This window comes from Sinocyclocheilus rhinocerous, unplaced genomic scaffold, assembly GCF_001515625.1.
Source record: "Sinocyclocheilus rhinocerous isolate Xijiao unplaced genomic scaffold, SAMN03320098_v1.1 scaffold2415, whole genome shotgun sequence".
NCBI classification, from domain to species: Eukaryota; Metazoa; Chordata; class Actinopteri; order Cypriniformes; family Cyprinidae; genus Sinocyclocheilus; species Sinocyclocheilus rhinocerous.
Window position 1 is genome coordinate 485,726 of NW_015666566.1, and position 27,384 is coordinate 513,109.

General features: G+C 37.7%; 5 protein-coding genes across 5 annotated transcripts in view; 2 read left to right on the top strand and 3 right to left on the bottom strand.

Moving 5' to 3' along the window:
• LOC107732782 (CCR4-NOT transcription complex subunit 1-like) overlaps positions 1-7,281 on the top strand; it is a gene marked incomplete at its 5' end in the record, with an annotated part of 27,712 nt that extends 20,431 nt beyond the window's left edge. Inside the window, 9 exons of the mRNA XM_016544198.1 lie at positions 369-532; positions 823-940; positions 1,810-1,911; positions 2,002-2,175; positions 2,295-2,444; positions 2,570-2,750; positions 2,833-2,965; positions 6,182-6,316; positions 6,403-7,281. Of these exons, the coding sequence (XP_016399684.1) occupies positions 369-532; positions 823-940; positions 1,810-1,911; positions 2,002-2,175; positions 2,295-2,444; positions 2,570-2,750; positions 2,833-2,965; positions 6,182-6,316; positions 6,403-6,481 (1,236 nt within the window). The remainder of the gene's footprint in view (positions 1-368; positions 533-822; positions 941-1,809; positions 1,912-2,001; positions 2,176-2,294; positions 2,445-2,569; positions 2,751-2,832; positions 2,966-6,181; positions 6,317-6,402) is intronic.
• LOC107732803 (N-lysine methyltransferase setd6-like) lies at positions 6,905-11,991 on the bottom strand. Its single transcript, XM_016544218.1, has 10 exons — positions 11,958-11,991; positions 11,832-11,861; positions 11,607-11,690; positions 11,174-11,318; positions 10,956-11,097; positions 10,672-10,866; positions 9,319-9,445; positions 9,053-9,233; positions 8,816-8,958; positions 6,905-8,733 (listed from the first exon to the last, which is right to left on the bottom strand). Exons 1-10 carry the CDS (start codon positions 11,961-11,963, stop codon positions 8,404-8,406), a joined length of 1,383 nt encoding a protein of 460 aa, XP_016399704.1. The 5' UTR covers positions 11,964-11,991; the 3' UTR covers positions 6,905-8,403.
• A 5,128-nt stretch (positions 11,992-17,119) lies between these two features.
• On the bottom strand, positions 17,120-21,301 carry LOC107732802 (cytochrome P450 2F2-like). Its single transcript, XM_016544217.1, has 9 exons — positions 21,054-21,301; positions 20,810-20,972; positions 19,899-20,051; positions 19,641-19,801; positions 18,961-19,134; positions 18,597-18,735; positions 18,061-18,248; positions 17,851-17,992; positions 17,120-17,768 (listed from the first exon to the last, which is right to left on the bottom strand). Exons 1-9 carry the CDS (start codon positions 21,213-21,215, stop codon positions 17,575-17,577), a joined length of 1,476 nt encoding a protein of 491 aa, XP_016399703.1. The 5' UTR covers positions 21,216-21,301; the 3' UTR covers positions 17,120-17,574.
• A 1,093-nt stretch (positions 21,302-22,394) lies between these two features.
• LOC107732821 (cytochrome P450 2D17-like) lies at positions 22,395-23,803 on the bottom strand. The gene is made up of 4 exons (XM_016544239.1): positions 23,775-23,803; positions 22,847-23,034; positions 22,635-22,775; positions 22,395-22,552 (listed from the first exon to the last, which is right to left on the bottom strand). Exons 1-3 carry the CDS (start codon positions 23,782-23,784, stop codon positions 22,740-22,742), a joined length of 234 nt encoding a protein of 77 aa, XP_016399725.1. The 5' UTR covers positions 23,785-23,803; the 3' UTR covers positions 22,395-22,552; positions 22,635-22,739.
• A 1,770-nt stretch (positions 23,804-25,573) lies between these two features.
• LOC107732820 (transcription factor E2F4-like) overlaps positions 25,574-27,384 on the top strand; it is an 8,076-nt gene continuing 6,265 nt past the window's right edge. Inside the window, exons 1-2 of the mRNA XM_016544238.1 lie at positions 25,574-26,055; positions 27,117-27,226. Of these exons, the coding sequence (XP_016399724.1) occupies positions 25,900-26,055; positions 27,117-27,226 (266 nt within the window). The 5' untranslated portion in view covers positions 25,574-25,899. The remainder of the gene's footprint in view (positions 26,056-27,116; positions 27,227-27,384) is intronic.

Below are 27,384 nucleotides of genomic sequence, written 5' to 3' on the forward strand. Positions count from 1 at the left end.
CTCGCGTCCCCCTGCTCTGCATCTCTCTCTCTCTCTCATTCAGCTCAGCTCCAACAATAAACCGTTTCAATTCCAACTGTTCCTAAATAGCATTTACAAATAACAGTATATCTAAAAGTATGAGACAACAAAAAACATAGGCCTACCATTAAAGGAAAAGATCAGCCCGTTTCCCAGAGAAGGGACAGAGCAGTGTGTAATAAAGGTAAATTGTGAAAAATAATGTGTTTTTTTTTGTTTTGTTTTTAAACAAAGCATTAATACATGTTAGACTGCACTCCATAAACACAATCAAGCCTAGAAAAAAAAACAGTGAACCACCCCTTTAATCAAGATCTCCAAAAAAAACTTTTCTTGTCATGGTGCAGGTTCTAGGCATTGTGGTGGGTGTATTGATCCAGGATCACGATGTGAGGCAGACAGAGTTCCAGCAGCTTCCGTACCACAGAATCTTCATCATGCTCCTGCTGGAGCTTAACGCACCAGAGCATGTGCTGGAGACCATCAACTTCCAGACCCTCACTGCCTTCTGGTAAGCACATTAAATTAGTTTTAAGGTGCAGTCACATCTATCACTTTTTGGCGAATTTCAGTCGTTTCAGTAGAACCAGTGAGTTTGAGTTGGTCATGCGGCTTTGTCACGTTTACCAATAGAAAACTGCTTGGTTTGAAAGGTATTTCTGTGTGAGCTCTGCCTCATACATCATTACGCTATTGACAAATTTTTGGGGAATTTCACAGAAATGTTGCTAATGCGACTGCACCATTACTGTGTGTTGATCAGTCTTTGAATGGGTATTAAAGGACATTGTCTCTTTTCAGTAACACCTTTCACATCCTGAGGCCAACTAAAGCACCTGGTTTTGTCTATGCTTGGCTGGAGCTCATCTCACACCGGATCTTCATTGCCAGGATGCTTGCGCATACCCCACAACAGAAGGTCTGTATCTGCTGCATGATATGTATCAGGTGTCCAATCCAGGAGGGCCACTTCTTGCTGAGTTTTGCTGATCCTAATTAAACATCTAAACCAGCTAATCAAAGTCTTAATGGGATAGTTCACCCAAAAAAAAAAATTCTGTCATTAATTACTCACCCTCATGTCATTCCAAACCTGCGAGACCTTCATTCATCTTCGGAACACAAATTAACATATTTTTGATGAATTCCGAGAGCTTTCTGACCCTACATAGACAGCAAGGATCCTAACACGATCAAGGTCGAGAAACGTAGCAAGGACATCGTTAAAATAATCCATGTGACATCAGTGGTTCAACCGTAATTTTACGAAGCTACGAGAATACTTCTTGTGCGCAAAGAAAACAAAAATAACAACTTTATTCAACAATTCGTCGTCTCTGCGTCACCCTATAGCACCATTTTGGAGAGTATCACATACGTAAACAACGTATGTATGCAGATACGTTGTTTACATTCAGATCAAAGTGTAAACAGCGTATCCGCGTACATACATTGTGTACATATGTGATACTCTCCAGAATGGCGCTATAGGGTGACGCGGAGGAGAGCTCTCGGAATTCATCAAAAATATCTTAATTTGTGTTCCGAAGATGAATGAAGGTCTTACAGGTTTGGAACGACATGAGGGTGAGTAATTAATGACAGAATTTTCATTTTTGGGTGAACTATCCCTTTAATGATCATTCAAAACTTCCAAGCAGTTGTGTTGGAGCTAAACTTTGGAGGAAAATGGCCCTCAAGGAGCAAGATTGGACACCCCATATGTCTGTCCACGTCCCAATCACTGACTGTCTTCTGTGCCTTAAACGTCTCTTTCCTCTCTCGCAGGGTTGGCCAATGTATGCCCAGCTGCTGATAGACTTGTTCAAGTATCTTGCACCCTTCCTAAGGAATGTTGAACTCAACAAACCTATGCAAATTCTCTACAAGGTATTAGCGTAGTCCTGCCTTTGAAAGCCTGTCTGGTGGTTCTTTAGGTCAGTTTGTGACCTTGCATTGTTTCTCTCTCTATTCTCCAAGGGAACACTTCGTGTGCTGCTTGTCCTGCTACATGACTTCCCAGAGTTCCTGTGCGACTACCATTATGGTTTCTGCGACGTCATCCCGCCCAACTGCATCCAGCTGAGGAACCTGATCCTGAGTGCCTTCCCCCGCAACATGAGGCTTCCAGACCCCTTCACCCCTAATCTGAAGGTAGAGAGTTGCACATTTGACATCAGATTTGATGCATTGTGGTTTAGTATGTAGTTGTAACTTCAAGTATGCTTGTGGTCATCTTGTGCTGTATGTAACAGTTTCTGTGTGTTCACCAGGTGGATATGCTGAGTGAGATCAACATCGCTCCCCGCATCCTCACTAACTTCACCGGTGTGATGCCATCCCAGTTTAAGAAGGATCTTGACTCCTACCTCAAGACCCGTTCTCCTGTCACCTTCCTTTCTGAGCTGCGCAGCAACCTGCAGGTAGGGGGCGCCACTCTGAATCACAAAACAATTCCCAACAGACTCGCATGTTCATCTTTTTTTGTAATTTAGCTCTTTTAGTTAGTGAGACTTTTTTTTTTCCATAAAATCCACTCTACCTCCAGGTGTCCAACGAGCCAGGCAACCGTTACAACATTCAGCTGATCAACGCTCTGGTGCTGTACGTTGGAACCCAGGCCATTGCCCACATCCACAACAAGGGTAGCACTCCCTCCATGAGCACCATCACTCACTCGGCTCACATGGACATCTTCCAGAACCTCGCAGTCGATCTAGACACTGAGGGTGAGACGCAAAAAAATGTTTAACTTATTTTTCCCCACTCTTTAGTTTTAGTTCACATTGTGACTTGTATTCCTACTCCCAGGCCGCTATCTGTTCCTGAATGCGATAGCCAATCAGCTGCGTTATCCAAACAGCCACACACACTACTTTAGCTGTACCATGCTGTATCTGTTTGCCGAGGCCAACGCTGAAGCCATTCAAGAGCAGATCACCAGGTATGGCAGTGAGTTTAATTACTTATTTCTGTCTAAACTCTTAGCAGTGTTTAGTTCCATTTAATGCATAGTTCCTTTTTATTTAAGCCGGGCTCACACTGCGAATTTTTTTTGTTTTTTTTAAATAGTCCTCTACAATTGTTGTTTGTCAGACTGTACAAACATGATGATCATGTCCCAACGTGGGATTTCAGTTGTCATTAATGTCAGACTAGTGCTGGGCGGTATACCGGTTCATACCGAATACCGGTGTTTATTTTTCTTATGATATGAATTTTTAAAATACCGCAATACCGGTGTCGTTTAAATAATGTTCGGAACACGTTTGAGGGGGGGGTCTCTTTTCACTGTTGCACTGTGGCGAGGACACCGCTGTATGTGTTACTAAGCATGAAAGTTCAGAAACTGAAGCTGTAGAACGTGATGACAGAAGAACTCGTCCACAATATCCACCGCCCCCGTCATATACCGTGAAACCGGTATAATTTTGAAAAATACCGTGAAATTAATTTTTGCTCATACCGCCCACCACTATGTCAGACTGTAAGACAGTCAAGACTCATTAGAAACTGGTGCGCACAAGAAAACTTGTCCAGAGTTTTACATTATCAACCCATAAGCCGCCTTTCCACTATCTCAGACAAACGACAGACAGGAAGCCATTCATTTCCAATAGATAGTAGTGCGGGAGCTGTTCAGATCATATGCGCATGCGGGAAAATTCAGATCCGATTTGAGCTTCGGATGCGTTAAAATATTTAAACTTCTGCAGCTAGACCGTATGTGCCCGCCCGACCGGATGTGATGTATTCTATTAAAAACTATGAGCGTACGGTTAGAATTACCAATATTTTGTTCACTTTAACATTTTTCTTTAAACACTATTTCTGTAAAATGGTGCTTTAGAGTAATTATTGCAGAAATAATTATTTTATAATTATTAAATCATTATTTACGTTGATTAGCCCCATAAAACCTACTACGTTTTTGTTGGGGGTCATTTGATTTGTGACTATGCATTCATACATTGATTAATTATATTCATTAAAATTATTCATTTTACCATGGTGAATATGCCGAGGTAATGGTTGCTGCACGATCAGTTTGAAAGTTCTGTGCGACTGCCACTAGGGGGAGAAATGCGACAATCTTATCCGAATGACTGCGAGCTGCATTACACGCGGGGCTGAAATGTTGGCTATCATGAAAAGTATATGAATGGCGGCAATAGCGGAAGAATTGTATAAGCAGCACTACACACCCACATGAAAACAGCGGCGCAACCTGTGTTTATCATAGCAAAGGCAACACAAATTAATTCCTTGAGCAGAGGACGGGAGCGCCGGAGTTTATGGTGGTTAGAAGAAATCTCTAGCAGTAATTCTGATCATGGCTTGTCTTGAAAAACGGAGCCAGTTTGACGTTTGTTGTAGGAGAAGTCGCAGGTAAAATTTGATTGCAACAGCCATTAATTAGCTGTCGGTGAACATGTCAAACCAGCGATCAAAGACTACAGATTTTAACCTAGGATTATAGGAATCTTTTGGGATTTTCAAAATTTGTCTCAAATCATGGCCAAAATCGCACCGTGTGAGCTGAGCTTTACAAGAACAATTGTATTGTTATTTGTACGGATACTGTTCTTTTTAAAGGGGTGGTTCACTGGGTTTTTTCTAGGCTTGATTGTGTTTATGGGGTGCAGTCTAACGTGTTAATGCTTCGTTTTTTTCAGTTTTATCCTGATTAAAGCTTTAATACAGTAAGGCAACTGCACTGCACCAATGTTTAATGCTTCTCATAGCTATGTGAAAATAAGTGTTATAAATAGAACAGAGCTGAGCTGATGATCTGAATGAGAGAGAGAGAGATGCAGAGCAGGATGAACCACCCCTTTAACATTTCACATTTTCAATCTTTGCCCAACCAACCCAGAACAGGTTGTCCTAATTATTTTAATTTTGAATAACTAAATTTCTAAAGAATTCAGGAACACTTTACAATAAGGTTCCATTAGTCAACGTTAATGCATAACTAAAATTAACTAACAATGAGCTATTCATTTGTTACAGTATTTATAAGTCTCTGTTAATATTAGTTGATAAATATTAAATGTTATCATATACAGCTTTTTTATAATTTATTAGTAAATGTTGCAATTAAGATCAGATGCTTTAGAATTATTTTTCATTGTTAATTTGTGGTAACTAATGTTAACAAATGTTAAGCTTTATTGTAAAGTTATAACAAAAAAAAACAAAAAAGTTTACTTCTATTTTAAGTGCTATACTTGACTATAGGTTCTTGTCTATTGGTCTATTTTAGTGTCTCTGAGATACTATTATAGTTTTTAATAAGGGTGCTCCGATTGATCGGCTACCGATCACCATCGGCCAATAATCACATTGGGATGATTGATCGGCGGTCTCTAAAAAGGCCGATCTCAAAAAAACGATCTCAAGCTGATGACACTGCTGTGAGAGGTTTGGCACGACATGCACCGTCTCAGTCTCTGTCCGGCGCAGGTTAAATAATTATAATGCTGAAGGTGAGGTACTCGCCTTCATATTTCTTCATTAAGTAACTTATAAAGTAATTTGAAAACCTTGTGTGAGACATAATTTCACAAACTTTGTGAGTAAATCACCGCGCGCGCTCTCTCTTTCTCTCAAAATACACACAATGCCAGGTTCACATTACTCCGTTTGCAGTGCATACGTAGTGCGTATTTTTTCCTGCGTTCAGGAGCGGTGTGTCTGCAGCAGTGCAGCGATCGTTTCCGCACCGAGTCTATTTTTGCTGTGCTGCAAGCGCTGAATTAAAAGATTTAATTGTATTGCTTGTAATAAAGATTTAAATGCAAAAGGAAAGGCAGTAGAGCTGACTATTTCTGTCAATGGTAAGTTTGTGGTAACGTAACTATAAATAGTTATAAATTATAAAAAGAAGACTTTAAAAGATCGGTATCTGTGATCGGTATCGGCAGATACTGCTTTCTGTGATCGGTGATCGGCCTCAAAAATCCTGATCGGAGCACCCCTAGTTTTTAATGTTTTGAATCAGTTTTCAGGAGAATTTACGTTTTATTAAAGTTAGTAAAGCAATTAAAATAAAGTTGTTGTTTTTTCCCCAATTAATTTCAGTCAATGTGTATTTTGAAATAACACTTTCAAAAATGTTTGTTAACTATAATAACCCTGGCTAACTTGTGTCGTGTAGGGTCCTGCTGGAGAGGCTAATTGTGAACAGGCCGCACCCATGGGGTCTGCTCATCACCTTCATTGAGCTGATCAAGAACCCTGCCTTTAAGTTCTGGAGCCATGATTTTGTGCACTGTGCCCCAGAGATCGAGAAGTAAGGGTGCCAACATGACACAAACACATCTTTCTGCTTTTTCACAACAGAATAACTGCAGTGTCCATGTTTTTGTGTGTGTGTAGGTTGTTCCAGTCGGTGGCTCAGTGCTGCATGGGGCAGAAGCAGGCCCAGCAGGTGATGGAGGGAACGGGTGCCAGTTAGGCTGCAGGAACTGCTCCTGTGCCCAGAGAGAGAGCTCTCCCTCTCCCCAACCCTTCATTTGCCCCACCAACACCCTGCACGTCTGATCGACACACAGCCGGCACTGGATTCCCGCTCGCCTTCCACCGGGTGGCATCTGACCTGAGTTTCTTTTTTGTTTCCTTTTTTCCCCCTCAAGTTATAAAATGTTCAATGTAAATATTAAAAAGGGACATTTTAAGAGCAGAATGTTTTTTTTGTTTTTTTTTTGTCAAAGGTGAGGCACATGCTTGAGCACATTTCAATCCTTGCTGTTTGGCTTCCCCTAACTCTCCATAAATTATTTTTTGCCTTCAAGACGGATTGACTTCTGTTTGGAAGCTTGGTAGTGGCTAAGGAAGCGGTCTTGTTTTATTTTTATTTTTTTAATTATTTTTTGAGGTTTGGTTTTTAAGGGGAGCGCTATCAGTGTGGTGAGCTGATAGGATCGGACAGATGTCCTGGACTGCAGGGGGGGGGGGTTCACTAGTTTGCACCTGTGAGGAAACAAATCTTGGGTTGGAGGTTCTCCCTGGCACTTGTACAATTGTGGAAATATTCAGAAATTTGTTGGTAAATTGGATCTTCGGAGTTTGTACAAAGATTCAACTTGCAGAACAAAAAGGACCAATACAGCTCATTTTGTAAGGATTTCGAATGTTTTGTAAATGTATTGGTCCGCGTGTTGTATTTTGTAGTACTTTGTAGTTGCCTTTAGTTCCGCTACTTATTTCCTGTATGTATGCATTCTGTAGTTACCGCATTAAACACTTGAACTGCAACTTTGCCTCCTTGTTTCATTTGCATTTGTTGAAATGTTAGTTGAAACAAATTGAGTTATATGGTTTCTGGTCCCTGTTAAAGGGATAGTTCACCTTCACCCAAAAATGAATTGGTGTGCTGCGCAACGGGCCGAGTCTGGTTTGGATGCGACAGTGTTGGCAAGTTACTGGTCCGGCTGATTCGGCCCAGAATCTGAAAGTGAGTAAACAGGCATCCAGGCCGGGTGCGGCAGATGGAGCCAGGCCGAGGTCAAGTCTCTAGCAGGTGAAAATTTAACTGAATCTGGCCCGAGTGTACGGAGAGGGATTGTGTATGAGGTAGATGTAAATAGCCTATCAGCAAACGTCAAATTGGTAAGTTTTCACTAGACTTCAGTTGAGTCAGCAGTTCGCTTGACAGTAAATAAGGATCTAATCCTAAATTATCTTTTATTTTATTTTTTTTAAATACCATTGTTTTCAGTTGTTGGTGAAGTGTTATTTTGGTTTCCGATCACCAAGGAGAGGCTATGCAAAGTCCTAAAGATGGCGGCCGCAACAAAAAAAGTCACATGACTGAAACCCATGAATACAGCCTTTTTGCGGGATTTTGTACTCGCTCACCAAACTTACCTACTCCCAGAACAGACTGGGGAAGAACGCAAGCCTTTTACAAGTCAGTGTACAATCAGAATTATTTTTAAACTGCTACTTCAAGGTAAAAAAAAAAAAAATTACATTGCTTTAATGTGCTCAACTTGTAAATATGTTTATGCCGACATGACTTTCCTGTAGCTCAAACAGTACCACATTGCACTAGCAATGTTAAGGTATTATGTTCAATTCCTAGGAAATACATGCCTTCATTTAGTAAAAGTGTCCGCTAAATTCATAAATGTGACCGGACTCGAACCCACCAAAAGCCGCGCTAAATACCTTTACATCAATCAAAACACAATCTGAACCGTATTCCAAAGGATTTTTTGAAAGGAAAATGTACAGCATACTAAATGGAAAACTCAAACTATACACAGTTTGCAAATTTAATTACACTATATCGGCTGAGGATTTTTAAATCTTGGCAACTGCAGAATGCAGCGTCAACGCCACATATGACATATGTAAGAATGTGAAACCCATACATTAAGACATAGGTTTGGTGAGCTGCTGCAAGCGCTGTAGAATGCTCTTCTGACCGTAACGCACATGCAGAGCTCTCCTCTCTCTGCTGCTGAGTTCAGCCAGAGCTCCCTGATCCTCCAGCCGCTTCCTGTCCGCCTCTACATCCTCAGAATAAGAGTCTAGCGTCAGAGCAGCTGCCGCATGCAGGAGACATTTCCACTCTGCTGACAACCCCGTCAGTCCATCGAAACTCAGAGCCTGCTCCATTTTATCATCCTCATTCTCTTCATCTTCCTCCCAGCCTTCGTTTTCACAGAACTCCTCGAAATGTTGCAGCGGCATGCACAGGACCTATGCAGTTTTATATATATACATATATGTATATATAAACGGGTAATGTAGGAACAAATTGTCATGTGGATAAAATGGTTACCTTCAGTGTAGTGTAGAGCTCACTGTAAGTAAGTGAGCCTGATTGGCCGAAGATGAAAACCCCTTTCTCCCCAACAATCTCCATTTCACACAACATGTTCCATTTGTCCACTAGGAGCCTTTGATCTGCTTCACTTTGTGCCGCTGTAATTGCAATAAAAAAAATTTTTGAAGTTTTTTTAAAAGTATTTCTTTGTGTCAAGCAGTTGACTTTTTATAGACGTCTACAAAGTCGCACCTTGCACTGCTGCTTTGTACACACTGGACATCTGTATATCTGCAGTATCATTGCTGTTAGTAGGAAACGGCTCTGCAAAGCCGTACATGTGGAGGAGCTGCCAGTTTGCCATCTGTCCGTAGGTGTTAAAGACCTCCTCGCCCTTTTCAATGTGCCGTACGGACACCATCTTCAAACACTCCTGTGCATCGAGTGAACGTGAGCTGTGAGATTTCTAAGCAACTAGCATAATAAACAATAAAAAGCGATTCATGTGTACCACATACGGGTGTATATTCCAGATTAGCGTTGTGCTTGGAAACGTGATTCAGCATGTCAGCCATGGGCACCATCATTGGAGGGTTAGGCTTTTTTTCTTCTTCTTCATCCTCATCCTCTACAGGCTCTTGAAAACTGAGGAAATATTGAGAAACATTGGGAAATGTTACAAGTAAAGTAGGGAATGCACTGATATTAACATTATGGCTGATATGATAAGCAGATAATTATTTTCATGTTATTACCAATAGCCAATAAATGGCTAGTGGTCAACCAAAATATTGCAAAGGTTGATATATCTACAAATATTTGGCATTATTTAAAATAAATACAAATTTCGGCAATTGTTACACGTGTTTTTATCTTTAAAATTAAATAGTGTGATATTATATATATATATATGCTTTATATTGGCCACCAGATATCAGCATCGCCCATAAAATAAATTAAAAAATCAGTATCGGACGATCACTATGAATGGCAGATATTAAAATTCTACTATTTTGTCTAAACTTAAAAATACAAACTAAAATAAACCGATTTAAATGTGAAACTAGGCATCACTGCATTATAATGCACAGTATGAAAACTAAATATTTATTTAGAGCTAAATATTAAAAATAACAAATGTTATTAAATTATTAGTGGTGTGTTTATGTTATTAAGTTTCAGTGAAATTTAAAAATCAGTATCGGACGATCACTATGAATGGCAGATATTAAAATTCTACTATTTTGTCTAAATAACTTAAAAATACAAACTAAAATAAACCGATTTAAATGTGAAACTAGGCATCACTGCATTATAATGCACAGTATGAAAACTAAATATTTATTTAGAGCTAAATATTAAAAATAACAAATGTTATTAAATTATTAGTGGTGTGTTTATGTTATTAAGTTTCAGTGATCATTAGATGATAGCAAAGGTCATTTAAATATAAAATCAGGGGAAATTAGCATGAACATTTAAATATCCAATTTGATACATTTAAATATCGGCCAATAACCAATTTGGTATACCATAAAAATGGCATAAATAAATAGTTATTATTAAGCCTTTATATAAAATTATTGCTGTTTATTTATTATTATTTTTATTTTAATACACTGTACATACATATATAAAAATATAGATAATATACAGTTATTATACACAGAAAACATACCTAAAAAAATATCTAAACATAAAATTAGATATTTAATATTATACCTTTAAATTTAAAACAGCCATTAAATAAATAGTAGCTATTAAATAAATAATAACCAATTTGGTACCGATATATTGTGCATCTCTAAATAGAATAATCATGTTATCAAACCTTTCATTTAATCAAATTCAATAGCTAATAGATATCTCACCTATAGGCCATTACAAATGCTACCAGGCTCTTGTAGAGCTCCAGCGTGTGCTTCTCAGGGTCCCACAGGTCAGGATGGGACTTCATGAAAGGAAGGACTATGTTATTGTACTCATCCTGGAGTTTTTTCAGATCTGTTTTGACAGCCTCTGGAATTCCTGTGCCTTTCAGGTGTTTATCACGCTCCTCCTCGGACCTTCAAAACAGAGACATTGTGACCATAAAGAACTGAAGGATCCTTGAAGTGTATCTTAAAGGTCAGTAAATATTCACAGCAAAACTTACCAGAACATGGGTTGATCCAGTGTCCTAAAATCGGGCCAGAGAGACAAATATGGTTTCCAGTGGGATTGTGGACATGTATACTCATATAGGAGACCCAGAAGAAGAGGAACCCAGCCTGATGCGCTCTCCAACGATGTTTTCCCTAGACAACATATGGTTATATGGTTACAAGCCTGCTATAGAAGGTGGGATTTCAATAAACCTGAATGTTCTTGTACCTTCCTCAAGGACCTTTTTTACTTTAGTGGTGCCGTGATGCAGAAGAACCTCTCTGGGTATGGAGAACAAGACGTGGCCCTCTTCGATGTCCTCTTCGGCAAGCATGCCATATTCTGCTGCTGTCCCCTCTTTACTTAAGTACACCTAAAGACATTAATGTACAATGTGGTAAATATTTCCAAGTTTAGGTTTTTGTCTGTATTTGAAATTTGATTTCAAAATACATGATTCGACTTGTGCTGATGATAAAACCTTAAACTTGGAAATATTAAGTCCTTTATAATTATAAAAACTTGAAAAATGGCAAAAGAACATAAAATTATTTTTGCTAAAACTTAAACTGAACATTCAAAATATTAATAAATAGGCCTACTATAATGCTATATCTATGTAATATAATACTATATGTATATAAATATAATACAAGCTTACCTTATCGCTGAGAGTCAGCTTTACACTATCGCACCACAGCAAGAAGTTTTTCAAGGGGTCCAGCACACATTTCTCATCATCTATCTGAAACACACATGATGCTCTGCTGAAGGCTCATCATGATAAGCACAATGACTGTATTTCAAGCTAAAGGCGCTATCTGAATCTAAACTATGAATTATATAAACTGTCACTAATAATAGTTTGAGAAAACGTCTTTTTTACCTTTGGCCTTTTTGCATCTGTCGCCATTTCTTTCAAATGCAAGTTCGTTAGTGAGATATTAAAATATATATATTGTTTTATAGTGACAACCACACAGGAATACAGTAATAATTATATTCTACGTGCCTCCATGTGAGCAGCTTCGGCCACTTCTTCTTCATTCACTCTGTCTGCAGAAAGTAACACAGTCATGTGCATTAGCGCCACCTACTATAAGAATACTACTACTGCTGCTGCTGCTGCTACTACTACTACTACAGAACAAAAAAGTATTAATAAAAAATAAAATAAATAAATAAATAATCGATATAAATTCTCGATATAACATAACATTTTGTTGTCTTATTTCCCAGATTTAGGAATGAAGCCGGTCACATATTTATTTATTATTATTATTTTTAATTCATTCATTCATTCGTAAAAATATAAATATGTGACCCTGGACCACAAAACCTGTCATAAGGGTCAATTTTTTAATTTGTTAGGATAGGACAATATTTGGCCGAGATACAACTATTTGAAAATCTGGAATCTGTGGGTGCAAAAAAAAATCAAAATATTGAGAAAATCCATTATAAACATTTTCATTTCAAGAAAGATCTTCACCAAGACAAGTATGAGGACCTGAAAGGAAATTTATTATTATACATTACTCATGTGTCTTAAAAGAATTTGCAAACACAGACATAAATTCACTATGACAATAAAATAAAGCAATAAAATAAAGCGTACAAACAGAGACAATGTTATCTTACCAACAAAGAGTGGCATAAAGGCCTCAGGCTTCTCAAGCCAGGCCTGCTCATTCAGGAAGTTGACTGGGTTAAACTCATGAGGAAACTTCCACTTGTGCTTCTCCAACAGCACAGAGGAGACGTTGGGAATGATGGGAGTTCTCTGTAATTTCCTGTTACTTTCAATTACTATTTAATTAGGTTTTTAAGAGCATATATTGTCTAAACACTTTACTGATTCTACATGACATTACATGATAGTTTTGATGACTTTGACTGGTATTGTGGTTATTATATGTATACAAGTGGTTTGGAGAATGAATGGATGAATGGAAGTCACCGTTCTCTCCTGCATTCATCACATTTACAATAACAATGCACTTTATCTATTTAACACTTTTACATTAAAAGGTTTATCCGATATTTACATTGAATGATTTTGAATTTGGTCTTTTTCATGTGTGATTTGGTTAAGTTACAGGTCACATGGCCTCTGGTCCACCCCTGGACACTCAGTCAAATTAAGTAAAATTGTTTAGAGAATTTTACTTATTATCCTGATAATTCTCATTTAGTTAGCTAAAGCATTTTAATTTATTGTTTGCCTTTGTCCATTTATTTAGAATTTAACTATTCACCCTGCTGAAAAATCCAGCATTGCTGGTCACCATCATTAGGTATGTTTTGTATGCTGGATCCCAGCATGGGATACTGGTTTCTGGTTTGCTGGATCCCAGCTTGGGATGCTGGTTGCTGGTTTGCTGGATCCCAGCTTGGGATGCTGGTTGCTGGTTTGCTGGTCCCAGCATGGGATGCTGGTTGCTGGTTTGCTGGATCCCATCATGGGATGCTGGTTTGCTGGTCCCCAGCATGGGATGCTGGTTTGCTGGACCCCAGCATGGGATGCTGGTTGCTGGTTTGGCGGTCCCCAGCACGGTAAGCAGGTGTGCAGGTGGACCAGCATAAGGTATGTTGTGCATGCTGGGACCAGCTTGGGATGCTGGTGTGCTGGTGGACCAGCATTTGTTGTCTTTTGGGTGCTGGTATAATCCCAGCAAGGCCACAACAAAACTTGTGTATGTGTTACATATCACGTTTCTTTTGAAATTGGTTTGTGTTTGTAGTTAAAGACCAAGAAATTTTCCAAATTAAATTTAATAAATTATTTAATAAAGAAAAACACAAGTTGCTGGTTACATGTTTACACAGTAAAATCCCCAGTGTTAAACAAACACTGTTCAGTTTTCACATGGTCCTGATCTACAGAGAGTAAAAGTAACACTGAAGCAGGGTTGTAGTTAGTGAAGTAAAGTAGATTCAATCTACAAGTGATGACTGAGCATTAGTGATGACACTTATACGATTAACAAGCAGAATCTCTGAGAATAAGAGGAGCAAGAACAGAAAAAAAGTGAAGAGGTGAGCAGAAACACATCAACTACTTACAGCAACACAGCCTTAGATGAAATCAATATCTCACCAGAGGATGATTAAACAACTGCAAAAACAGAATTACCATATTTACTTATTGCAAACCAGTTTGACTTTATTTCTTTCATGTGGTACATGTACAAAGGTTGCTGAAGTCTGTTACCATTATGGTACACTGTTAAAAATTTCCTGTAGAAATTACAGTAACTTACTGGCAGCAGTTCGCCAGTAACTTACTGTAAATTAAACTTACAGTAAAAATACTGTATTCATATTTACAGTACCATTTAACTTGCTGTAAATGTATTTACAGTATGTGTACTGTACTTTTACAGTTTTTACTGTAAAATATACGGTAATATACCGTAATTTTATAGTCTTTTCTCCAGTAACATATTGAAATACAAGAAAAATATATATAATTTAACTGAAAATAAGCAATGACAACTGTATAACTTTTAATTTTTTAATTGTTCAATTGTAATCCTTGCAATAACATTTTAATATTTTCACAGATTCAGTTAAGACTCAAACAAAACATTGTTATAAACTATTATATACATTACATACTATTCTAACTATTATAGTTAGAAAAAATTCTTAAAATTTATCCTAAGCACAACATATTATGATAATAGTGAATAGTGACGATAGTGAATCTTCAAAAAGAACTCAAACTTTTGTTACACACAAGAAGCATGGACTATTTTTTTCAAAGCTGCCAGCTGAAATACACAAACTCCTTAATAAAGGAGGACACATGAGGGTTCAGGCCAGAGTTTCTCCTTTGCACCATCTTCCCACTTCTTTTGCTGATCTGGAATTTTGCAGAGCACGTGCTGTTGACAGGATTGATCCTCGCAATGAACCTTCACATAAAAGAAATAATTAATTAGACCATTTCATTTTCTTTGTAAAGACTTTTTAAAGCATTAATTCAGCCAAAATGAAAATCTTATGTTGTTAAAAACCCATAAAACTGATTCATTATTAGAACACAAATGAAAATTTATATTCTGTCTTAATTTTTGTCTATCCAGGCAACCAGTCTTTTAGCTTCAAAAAGTGCATAAAGACATTGTTAAAATAATCCATATGATTCGAGTGGTTTAAGACACCTAATTGGTTCTCAAGCATGTGTGAGATTCTGTTTACTTTGATTTGATGTACTCTGTGTATTTGGATGATTAATGTTTGTATGTGAATAAAAGCTTTAGCTTTATTTTCCAAAGATGAACGAAAGTCTTACGTGTGTGTAACAACATGAGGGTGAGTAAATGACGACAGAAGTTTCAGTTTTGAGTGAACTATTCCTTTAACTGTATTAAGATATGAAAACTTAGAAAAATATGTTAAGGAGAGGAAAGTAAAAATATTTTTTTCTTAATTCAATGTAAATATATGGAAAATAGACATACCGATATTGGGTAATACGTTATATCACAATAACGAACATGCTTGGTATTGTTATAGTGGGCACTTCAAAATTACTGTGAATAACTCTATTACAAATTTAGATTTTTGTGTAACTGTTTTACAGTAAAGTACAGTTCATATTACAGTTAAATACTGTGTAATTTACAGAAATCGCTAACAGTGTAATTTGTGTTCATTTTAGTTGGGCTCTTGGCCATTGACTTTGCATGTTGAATTAACTCTATTTCAGCTGTTGCATGCAGAAAGTGCACACTATTACTATTTTCAATAATATTTCATGGTCCTCACTGCACTGACATACCTTTTACTATGTGTACTTTTTGAAATCAGACTGACAGCTGGATTTGGACGTATGTGACTTCCCAGATAAGTATGAAAGTCTTTAAAACAACAACTTTCAGTTTTTAACTTTCATTATCAAGTTGTTATTAACTGTCCCATTGACAGAGCTCTTCTCATAACCCCTGTTATTGAACAAATTGCTTATGATTAAGCTTCTGTTAGGCATTTTTTGGTTTTCTTATCTCTGAATGAATTTGTTATGCAATGTACTCAAGCTCTTTTTAACTAATTTGTGTACAGATCTTATGAAACAGGAGACAATTCCTTTGATGCTTTGAAACATTTTATCTGTTTACCAGTGACATTAATTAATAATGTGATCATAACTAAAGCAATTAAAATGTTCAGTTCTACTTTCAGCAGAGGAAGCAAAAGAAACTGCAAAGTTATCATATAACTCAATAAATCATGTTTTAACCTTATAGTGTTTTTCTGTTGCATCATTAATGTGTTAAACAGAGAAATATGCAAGCAAAAACTGTTTGTCCCCAAAACACTACTTGCTTATAGACAACTGGCCTACTGACACTCAACCCTGCAAGACCATGCTGGTGAACCAGCATCACCAGCTCCATTTTGCTTGAGAACAGCATGGATATGCTGGTCCACCAGCTAGACCAGCACTATACCAGCATAAACCAGCACTAACCAGCATAAACTAGCACTATACCAGCATAAACCAGTGCTATACCAGCATAAACCAGCCTGGACCAGCATTATACCAGCATTAACCAGCATAAACCAGCTTGGAATTCATGCTGGTTTCTGCTGGATTTTTCAGCAGGGCAGATCAATCCCAAAGTGAACAACTCATTTTGCAGTCCAAAGTGAAGATTTATGCAAAAAGAAATTATTTTTTAAGTTTGTTTCAAAAAACTGGAATTTTTGCTAGAAATGTCTCAAAAACAGACACGAAGGCCACATTTAACAACTTGATTAGAGCTTTATTATGTTCTCCCATTAGGAACTTTTTGTACAGACTTTGTATCTTTTGGTTCCAGAAATATATTCCATTCATTGCTGGTCCACCAGCTAGACCAGCACTATACCAGCATAAACCAGCACTAACCAGCATAAACTAGCACTATACCAGCATAAACCAGTGCTATACCAGCATAAACCAGCCTGGACCAGCATTATACCAGCATTAACCAGCATAAACCAGCTTGGAATTCATGCTGGTTTCTGCTGGATTTTTCAGCAGGGCAGATCAATCCCAAAGTGAACAACTCATTTTGCAGTCCAAAGTGAAGATTTATGCAAAAAGAAATTATTTAAATTATATTGTTTCAAAAAACTGGAATTTTTGCTAGGAATGTCTCAAAAACAGACACGAAGGCCACATTTAACAACTTGATTAGAGCTTTATTATGTTCTCCCATTAGGAACTTTTTGTACAGACTTTGTATCTTTTGGTTCCAGAAATATATTCCATTCATTTTCCCTTGTAGAGATTTCAGAAATATCTTCAACAAACTTTCTTCTGAAGCACAAGGCATTGACAGAGCTCACTTATGGGTAGTGTAGTTCACCAGAAATGGAGCTATTAAAAGCAAGGCAGATTATATCATATATCATCACTTCAACAATCTTGAAGCTCATGGTAGGTCTGTACGAAAAGAAAATGAATTGAATTTTTACTTCCAGAACCCACCTGTTGCGCTCAGTTACCGCCAACTTCAAACGCAGCCCGATACTCATCACAAACATTTGATAATGCTACACAATTAGATATTCAAAGATAATCTGTTTATCAAATTATATCCTATATAGAGAGGAGATGTATTTGACATTGTGATTTACTGTTTAACTGTCTCTCTATGTCTGATGTGCATTCTGTAGGGTTTGGGTGTCATGGTGATCCCATATACTGGGGTGTAGTCTGGTTCCCCTGCATCATCGGGCCACACAAACTGGAAACGGCGCAGCAGAGTGACAAAGACCAGGAAGAGCTCCATACGTGCAAGACCCTCACCGAGACACACACGAGGACCTGTAATACACAGATGATGATGCTCTCAGAAAAGGTTTGACAAGATGAAATACAAAAATGTCATACATTTTAGAATGGTTACCTGTAGAGAATGGTATAAAGGCCTCAGGCTTCTCAAACTGGCCTTGCTCATTCAGGAAGTTGGCTGGATTGAATTCATGAGGAAACTTCCACTGGCCTTCTTCTTTTAGTACAGAAGTGAGGTTGGGAATGATCACAGTTCCCTAAAGAAGGAGAAACAGTTCAAATTTGTTCTGAAGTACTAAAAATTGGTTTCTGCAGGTTTCCTCACCTTCGGGATGCTGTAGCCCATCAGCTCTGTGTCTTTGGTGGTGCAGTGAAACACACTTAGCGGTACAGTGTTAGCCACGCGCTGAACCTCATGAATCACAGCCAGTGTGTACGGCATATTGTGTCTGTCTTCATACGATACGTGATCTTTACCCTCCAGAACCTCATCGATCTCTTTTTGACATTTTGCTGGTGAGATAACAAGGCCATGTTTGTTTAAGTTTAAAGGAGTTAGCTTTGCTAATATGCTAACACACTCATGAAAGTTTGCAACATTCAATTAAAATATTAATATACATCAAATTAGCAATAAGAAATGACAACAGTATCATAAATTTAGCTTCTTTAGTTCAAATCACACTTAAAAAACTGTATTTGTAATCTCTGTTCAAGTGTCGCTAGTCATTTAGGTATTTTAAGGTCTTTTCACATTGAGCATTATAATTGCTTTCATCTGTTTTTCTATGAGTGGTCTGTCTCCTCCTGCTTTGCTTGGTTTAAATTAAGCCAAAATCAATGTGTGCTTTTTAAACAAACCTTGAACCTCTGGGTGGTTCATGAGGTAGAGAAAAGCAGTGAGGAGAGTGTTGGACGTGGTGTCAGTCCCTGCAAAGTGCAAATCCAAAATGTACATGATGAGCTGGTCTTCAGCAAAAGTGGAACCATCATTTTTTCTCTGGAGAACACAGGATATTATTAATTTGAGTCTCAAACGGTGGTAAAGCTGTAACCCCCCCCCCACACACACACACACATACACACATGTTTCACATTATAAATTATATTATCAGCATAACAATTAGCATGATGTATTTTTAGGTTCAAATCAGATTTTGAACCTCGCATTTCCAATGTGGTTTTAGACATTTGGAGCCCACTGTGTTTTGGAAGAAACACGCACCTTATCAAGCTCATCCAGATAGCAGTCAATGAAGTCTCTTGGCTCTCCTGGGACTCTTGTGCTCTTGTGTTCGTTGAGCAGACTTAAATTCATATTTTTTAACTTCTTTACATGATCAAATGCTTTTTTAAATGGCAGGGGCAAGATTCTTAGTAAAGGAAGTGTGTCGTATATCTGTTAGGAAAAGACATGTTTGACATTTTTGTATAATCTTATACAGTGACTGTAAAATGCAAGTTTTCTCCACAAAGTTGGGAATGTTTTCAGTGAAATCAAATTATAATAAATATGATCTATTTTAAATAATATTTAATAGAGCTTTCTATTAAATCACCTTTGGCTATTATTGACTTTGAAGCTAATGTTTTTTTTTAAGTTCCCATGCAATCAAAATGGGAATTTGTGGCTTTTATTCCATGTAGCTTTGAAACACCACTAAAAAGTTGCAGAAATACAGGTTAAATTTAACAGGAAAACAGATCAAACATATTGGTGACTCATCCTGCACTACACAGATTTTTGTCCAATCAGATGCTCTTTAGAATGAGACTGTCCCTCCCCTAATAGCCTACTGTATTCCTCTGATTAGCAATAGCAAATAGAAAAACTGGCTATTAAGAAAAAGGAAAGAAAAAGAGAAGACTGTAATTGTCAAATGGTGTTTTGATCTAAATTCTCACCACATTCCATGGTCCATTGAGGATCTTTGAAATCTCTGTAATGAACTGGACATAATGCTGAAGGAATTCATTCTTGTAATCAAAACGGGATCCGAACAGAACCAAGCCGATAACGTTTGATGCAACATTGTGGAACATATTCTGAGGATTCACAGTTCCTCCTGTACAAATGTACAGTAAATCCATTAAAAACATTATGGCATGTTCCTTGTCAGCTGAGATCTCAGCCAACAAAATTTTTTTTTTGCATATAAATACCAGCATTTTTGTCCAAGTCAGCAACTAAATGTGAGATTTCTCCCAGAATTCGCTCCTCCATGGACTGCTTCCCCAGGCCAAAATTCCTCAGGGTCATCAGAGCAAAGCGTCGATGATCCTTCCAATGGGGGCCATAATCGGCCAGTATTACACCTTTAGTAAAGTTAAGATGTTAGTTGTGGAGATTCTATTTTGTTCCTGATATAAGCCATACTTCTACTGAATTAAATACTACAACATAATTACAATCCTCGAATTTGATTGATTGAGCAGCAGCATTCCAAGAACATTGAAAGTACAACAACACAGTGGCTTTTTACTGTTTTATTACTCTGCTTGTCTTCATTTTCAGTGACTTGTTAAAAATATGTTACATTGTTAAGGCCCAGGCAACTTCATTTTCGTTATTGCATCATCTAGCGCAGTGGTTCCCAACCCTGGTCCTAGAGTTCCCCCAAAAGTAGGCTACAGATTTTGGATGTGAAATAACCATTTTAGGTCTCGAGTTGAATCAGGTGTGTTTGTTTATTCTAACATCCTCAATTCCAATAATGCTCACAAATCTGTGTTTTTAGAACAGTAAAAGCTTTTTTTTACTGTAGCCGCACAGTTATATTGAGTCACGTTTATCATAAAACACTGATAAAAGCGTATTTACCCCCACTTTATTGGAAATTAAATAGTATATGTTTATGTTGAACTTTATTCTTGAACAGATGGTGCTGAATTAAACAGTATATAAAAAGTGTTTCTGTTGCTCATGAAAACATTTCTGAAACTTTTGTGTATTTGACAAAAATTGCATTTATTTTTATTTGCATTTTATTTCTGTTGTATAAAAGCAATATCACACTCATTAGACTGATTTTATGACTTAGTTGATATCTAGGACCGCTTGTAGTATGAGTTACCTTTATTCTCCGTGAGATGATTGATCATGCACTCTTGAGGACGTCCTGAAAAGTCTTGAGCCTTTGTAACCAAAGCTTCCTTAATAACTTCAAAACTATTTAGAAAAACGTATGGTTTTGATCCAGTATACAGGCTGAAAATTTTCCCATACTGTTCTGCAAACTTAAAATATTGGAAAATTACATTACAAACAAGAACAACTGAAATGTTTAAGCTTCTGATGATAAAAAAAGAAAGCCATACTTTTTCAAAATCCTTCAAAGGATTGGCCATATCCATGTGAAGCAGATTCCCAAATAAAGGGAGAGCAGGAGGTCCAGGAGGAAAATTATTTGGCCTCTGGATCCGGACGAGGAGGAAGATGAAGAAGATGCATGTCCACACGAGAACCAGAAAGCCCAGCATGCTGACTAGATGTCCAGCTGTTGTCCCTTTAGATTGACTCAAGCAAAAGAAGCTTATGAACTCAAATCACTCAGTCTCTTAGTACATCGCCTATCTGAACAAATATTATGGCCGTGTTCCAGGAAAGATAAAATGAACCCAGGCAAACAAACAATGCTCAGCATTTTGCGTTTCTGTATTCACCTGGATCAAACAGGTTTGAACTCTATGTATATCTCTTCAGTATACAGGAGATATATCATATATCCAGTTTATTAGATGTATGAGCCAAAGGCCTAATTACAAGGGCAAATATGTTTTTTATACCTGCTGATTGAACAAGGTTATGCCGTTTTGAATTTAACAATACTTTTTTTTTTTCACTTTATACTTTTTGTTTTTTTTCAGTGTGTTGTAGTTAGTGCTGTCTAGTGGAATGTTCATGTTTAATGAAGGTACACTGCTGTTGAAAAGTTTGGGGACAGTAAGATTTTTGTAGTTTTAAATAAGAAATGAATACATTTATTCATCAAAGATGGATTAAATTGCTCAAAAGTGACAGTGAAGACAAATATGTTGTTCTTTTGAACTATATTCATCAAAAAAATCTTGAAAAAAAGTGTATCATGGTTTCCACAAAACATCGACATTAATAATCAGTAATGTTTCTTGAGCAGCAAATCAGCATCTTAGAATGATTTCTGAAGGATCACGTGACAATGAAGACCGAAATAAATAGGTACAAATTACATTTCAAAATATAGTGAAATATTAAAACGTTATTTTAAATTGTTAAAATATTTCACAATATTACCATTCTTACTGTATTTTTCATCAAATAAATGCAGCGCTGTTAAGCAAGTGACTTCTTGTAAAAACTTTTAAACATTAGCGAAGGTGGTTTTTAAATTTGAAGGCTTATATCTATTTTAGTTCTAGTTTTTCATTTAATTTTTGATTATGATAATAACACGTGCACATGAACACACAAAAACACATTGGCATACATTCAGACAAGAAGAGGAAGACAACTATTTTGTAACAGGTTTTTATTCAAGAACTATCTTTTCAATTCAATTTAATAATCATAATAATAATTTCAATGTATTAATACTGTTATTAAAATACATCAAATATCATTTCAACATAAATCTGTCATAATCATCAGAATCTGACTGTCTCTATGCGTCTGATGTGCATTCTGTAGGTTTTGGGGGTGAGGGTGACCCCATATACTGGGGTATAATCTGGTTCCCCTGCATCATCGGGTCACACAAACTGGAAATGCCACAGCAGAGTGACCATGATCAGGAAAAGCTCCATACGCGCAAGACCCTCACCGAGACACACACGACGACCTGTACAAGACGCATGTGCATATATGAGTTACAAAATACGCTCAAGCTAAACCTACACATATTTCCGATTCTGAACCATTACCTGCAGAAAAAGGCATAAAGGCCTCAGGCTTCTCAAACTGGCCTTGCTTATTCAGGAAGTTGGCTGGGTTGAATTCATGAGGAAACTTCCACTGGCCTTCTTCTTTTAGTACAGAAGTGAGGTTAGGAATAACAAAGGTCCCTAGAGAAGAAAAAGTGACAACATTATGATTTTAAAAGCGTAAAACTCTCTTTATATGGAGGTTTCCTCACCTTTGGGATGCTGTAGCCCATCAGCTCTGTGTCTTTGGTGGTGCAGTGAAATACACTTAGCGGTACAGTGTTAGCCACGCGCTGAACCTCATGAATCACAGCCAGTGTGTACGGCATATTGTGTCTGTCTTCATACGATGCGTGATCTTTACCCTCCAGAACCTCATCAATCTCTTTTTGACATCTCTCTGGTGAAATAAAAAGTTGTGTTTAAGTTTAAGGCATTCATCATATTAATGGAAGTTTTCTGATCAACCAAAACACAGACCTTGAACCTCTGGGTGGGTCATGGGATACAGAAAAGCCGTGAGGAGGGTGTTGGACGTGGTATCAGTCCCTGCAAAGTGCAAATCCAGAATGTACAGGATAAGCTGGGCTTCAGAAAATGAGGAACCATCATTTCCTCTCTGGTGAAGTTAAAATAACCAGTGATTAGAGATAATAAGTACTACTCTCTAAATCAGTTAAAAAATACTAGAGAATACTAGAAACAATGCTAGAGATGCACTGTTTTATGTTATGGCCGATAACCGATAAATATTAGAAATTCTATACAGTTTTGTTTAAATAAATTTAAAATAAAACACTAAAAACAATCATTTTAAATGCTACAATTAAATTTAGGCATTGCAACATTATAATGTACAATATGAAAAATGGATATTCGTTTTTAAATTTGCTAAAGATTACATTTAACAATTTAACAATAATCCAATTAATTAAATTTTATTATTAGCATTTAAACAGATAATTATTTTCATGTTATGACCGCATTTCTCTGCATGTCATATAACCCTGACCCTTTTATTTGAACAATAAAAAATAAAAAACAAAATTAAAGTGCTTTCAGACTTTTGCACTTCTCTGAATATGTTTTTTAATAGCTTTAATATAATCATTTAAAAGACAAACTGATAAAATGTCTCACCAGGGCCCATGGCCCATTGGCAAACTTTGCATTCTCTGTATAGAGGTGTATGAAAAGCTTGAGGAATTCATCGTCATAATCATAACGGGATCCAAACAAAAGCAGATGATATGACGCAGCATTGTGGAACATAGTCTGAGGGTCAAAGGAGCTTCCTGCACAGACACAATGTACATTGATCTGAATGTCAAGTCAAAATGTAAATTTTTGAGTGAACTGTTCCTGTAAGATACAGATATGTAACAAAAATAAGCACATTATTACCAACTTTTTTCCCAGTTTGGCAATAACGTGTGAAACCTCTCCCAGAATTCTCTCCTCCATTGACTGCCTCCCCAGGCCAAAGTTCCTCAGGGTCATCAGAGCAAAGCGTCTGTGTTCTTTCCAACTGGGGCCATAGTCAGACAAAATTACACCTGCAATAATATGTAAATGTCATTTATTGGCCTCAATTATACTAAGTGTAATATCGGACAAGGTAGAAAATTGCTCTTTGGACTATAGAAGAGAGACAGAGTCAACAAGCTCACAAGGATATTGATTAACTGTAAGGTCTGTACAGAGGTATAAGAGTGAAGGTTCATTTGCAAGTAAATTTACCGCTTCATTTTGTAATATGGTTGACCATGAGGTCCTGTGGGCGTCCTGCAAAGTCCACAGCCTTAGTAAGAAGAGCTTCCTTCAAAACCTCAAAACCATTAAGAACCACCCAAGGTTTTGATCCAAGGTACAGGCTGTAAACTTTCCCATAGCGATCTGCAAGCTAAAAGGTTTATCATTAAGACATTAGACTGCTTGCAGTTCAATACATTACCATATATTTTTCAATGCAATAAGCATTTTTGGAATGTTGCAAGGATATTCTTAATGTATTTCTTCAAGATTTAAAAGTAGCGATCGATGAAGTGTTTAAAGAATGCGATACTGTACCCTCTCAAAGTCCTTCAAAGGATTGCTGATGTTTAGCTCCAGCAAATTCACGAATAATGGCAGAGGACGAGGTCCTGGAGGAAAGTTCTTAGGCCTCGGGATCTGGATGAAAAGGAACAGGAGGAAGATGCATATCCACACCAGTATCAGAAAGCCCAGCATGCTGACTGATGTCTAGCTGTAAACTGCTCTACTTTCATATATAAATTCAGATAGTAACACACGAGCCCTCCCACTTCAAACACTTAACATTCTCAGGGAGCACGTTGCCTGAAGACTCAAAATTTATATATTAATAATGACCAATCCAAGACAGAGCTTGATTCTTTTAAAGCACAGTGTAAAAGTGAATGAGTTTATGTTCCAGTCATACCATAATCTACCATATCTATCTATCTATCTAATTTATCATTTGTCTATTATAATTATATCTATCTATCTATCTATCTATCTATCTAATTTATCATTTGTCTATTATAATTCTATCTATCTATCTATCTATCTATCGTCTGTCTGTCTGTCTGTCTGTCTGTCTGTCTGTCTGTCAAGTCAGGAAGTTTAAAAAGGTTAACCAATAGGCTACCTAATGATACAACAACAGAAAATTCATTGAAAATTGTGATAGGAAAAAGTGAAATAATACAAAGAAAGCAAAACCACGGGTACCTTACTGCTTTGAAAGGGTTAACTGATTCAAATACATCAAAAGCTGAAAAAAACTTCGTTTTTCAATTCAACATATGACAAAGAGGAAAAAACGGTATCGGTGGCCCCCACATGGCCGCTGTAGTTCAACGCGCCGTTTTTATCGCCCCCTAGAGACCGCTCGACAGAATGCAGGAGCTTCCATTTTTTATCAGGTCATCCCATGATGCACCGCGCCTTCAACGGCTTCAGTCATTCAAGCAACTCAGCTCTGGTGTTCAGGAGAGCGTCTGTTCTGTTAGGCCATCTGGGTTCGGGTAACCTGTGTCCTGAACCGGACCGGTCCCTGAACGTGGGTCTTTACGTTCTCATTTCGAGCTGAACTTCCCCGCCCATGCTTCAGGAATCACCGGCCGTTGACGGGAAGCGAGCGTTTGGGCGGCAGAAGTGGTGCTGTCAGCGATATAACAGCAGAAAGCCTTAAATACACAGACATAAACCAACCGGAAAGAGAACGGTGGGAATTTAAGCATACTTTAAACGCAACTTGATGGATTTAGAGACCGGAAGCAACGAACTGGGAGCAATGGGAGATTCGCTGCAGCCGCAGACCCCCAGTCGCCACGAGAAAAGTCTGGGACTGCTCACGACTAAATTTGTGACTCTGCTGCAGGAAGCGAAGGACGGAGTGCTGGATCTCAAAGCTGTAAGCACGACACGAGCTCAGTCAACATCTTCATCACCACCGCTATCATCATCTTCATCTGCTATATGTTTTCAGTATCGAGACGCGCAGCGCCTGCTGAATATGCATCGTTTTTAATGTTTGCATGCAAACAGATGCACTTTAGGTCCTATAACAGCACAGAAAAGTTGCTCTGGTAGGGGGGTCGTGTGCACGCACAACCCCTCTCTCTACTGAGCTCGACTCACATAAACTAGTTCCTCAACTAAACCAGGCGAGCCAGCTAACAGGTTGCAAATGTTATGTCACTCCAGTCGGCAAAGCAAAACAGCTCCGGTGTTTGTTGTTGTGTCCCAGAGGGTTTTTACTGCGAGTCCCATCTGAGGACTGAAAACTCAAACAAAAGTCTTCAAACCAAGCACGTGCTCTGGAGTTTGGGATGGTTTAGGCCTGCGCGACCTGGGGATGCATTTCTTTGAATCTATTGGGGTTTGAACGCGATATTACACTTCTAAAATGTGTTAAAAGTATACTTTGGTGATATGAGTGATCTAGGGTTGTGTGTTTGAAGTAGTAGTTTAGAAATGCGAAGCTGATACTGGAACTTGATTGCATCAAGTTGCTTGCTTGCCAACTTTTCTGGGCTGTTTTTGTCCATTTTATAAAGCCAGCAAGTCATAAAGGGACAGTTCACGGAAAAATGAAAATTCTGTTATTATTTACTCACTCTCATTTTGTTTCAAGTCCATATGACTTGATTTCTTCAGTGGGAACACAAAAGATGTTCGTCTGAATGACAGCCTCAGTCACCTTTCACTTTCATTGCATGGAATAAAGATGAAGTGCAAGTGAATGGTGACCAACGGTGTCTGTCTCTCGCGTTGTGCCCAATATTATTTTATAGTATATTAGTAGAGTCATAAAAAGTGAGTATTTTATTGAACTGTTCTTTTAATGGCTTGGTATGTGAAACATTTGCACTGTGCAAAACACTTGCGTGTGTGTTGTGTAGTTAAGTCAATTTACAGGTAATGAGAAGAATCAATAATCTGGTTTGCTCTGTTTGTGTGGATGTGATTTAGGCTGCAGATACTTTGGCTGTAAGGCAGAAACGGCGCATCTATGACATCACCAATGTTTTGGAAGGCATTGGACTCATCGAGAAGAAATCCAAGAACAGCATCCAGTGGAAGTAAGGCAGACTTGCAGATGCTTTGACTTTAATGTGGAAACTTACTCCTTATTCGTATATGGTTGCTTACTGCATTATCAAAGTATTTGGTATCACACTTTGATTTTACTGGCCTGCTAGGTTAAGAGAGCCTCTCTCTCTCTCTCTCTCTCTCTCTC

Coding starts and splice junctions, on each gene's coding strand:
- LOC107732803 (XM_016544218.1), bottom strand. Junction 9,234..9,318: donor CTAATCTGGAATATACACCC/GTATGTGGTACA, acceptor CTCGATGCACAG/GAGTGTTTGAAGATGGTGTC. Junction 8,734..8,815: donor AGCTCTACACTACACTGAAG/GTAACCATTTTA, acceptor AAAACTGCATAG/GTCCTGTGCATGCCGCTGCA.
- LOC107732802 (XM_016544217.1), bottom strand. CDS start 21,215: ATGCTGGGCTTTCTGGTTCTCGTGTGGACATGCATCTTCTTCATCTTC. Junction 20,973..21,053: donor CTTTGAAGGATTTTGAAAAA/GTATGGCTTTCT, acceptor CAATATTTTAAG/TTTGCAGAACAGTATGGGAA. Junction 19,135..19,640: donor TCAATGGACCATGGAATGTG/GTGAGAATTTAG, acceptor TTTTCCTAACAG/ATATACGACACACTTCCTTT.
- LOC107732821 (XM_016544239.1), bottom strand. Junction 22,776..22,846: donor TGGGCTACAGCATCCCAAAG/GTGAGGAAACCT, acceptor TTTCTTCTCTAG/GGACCTTTGTTATTCCTAAC.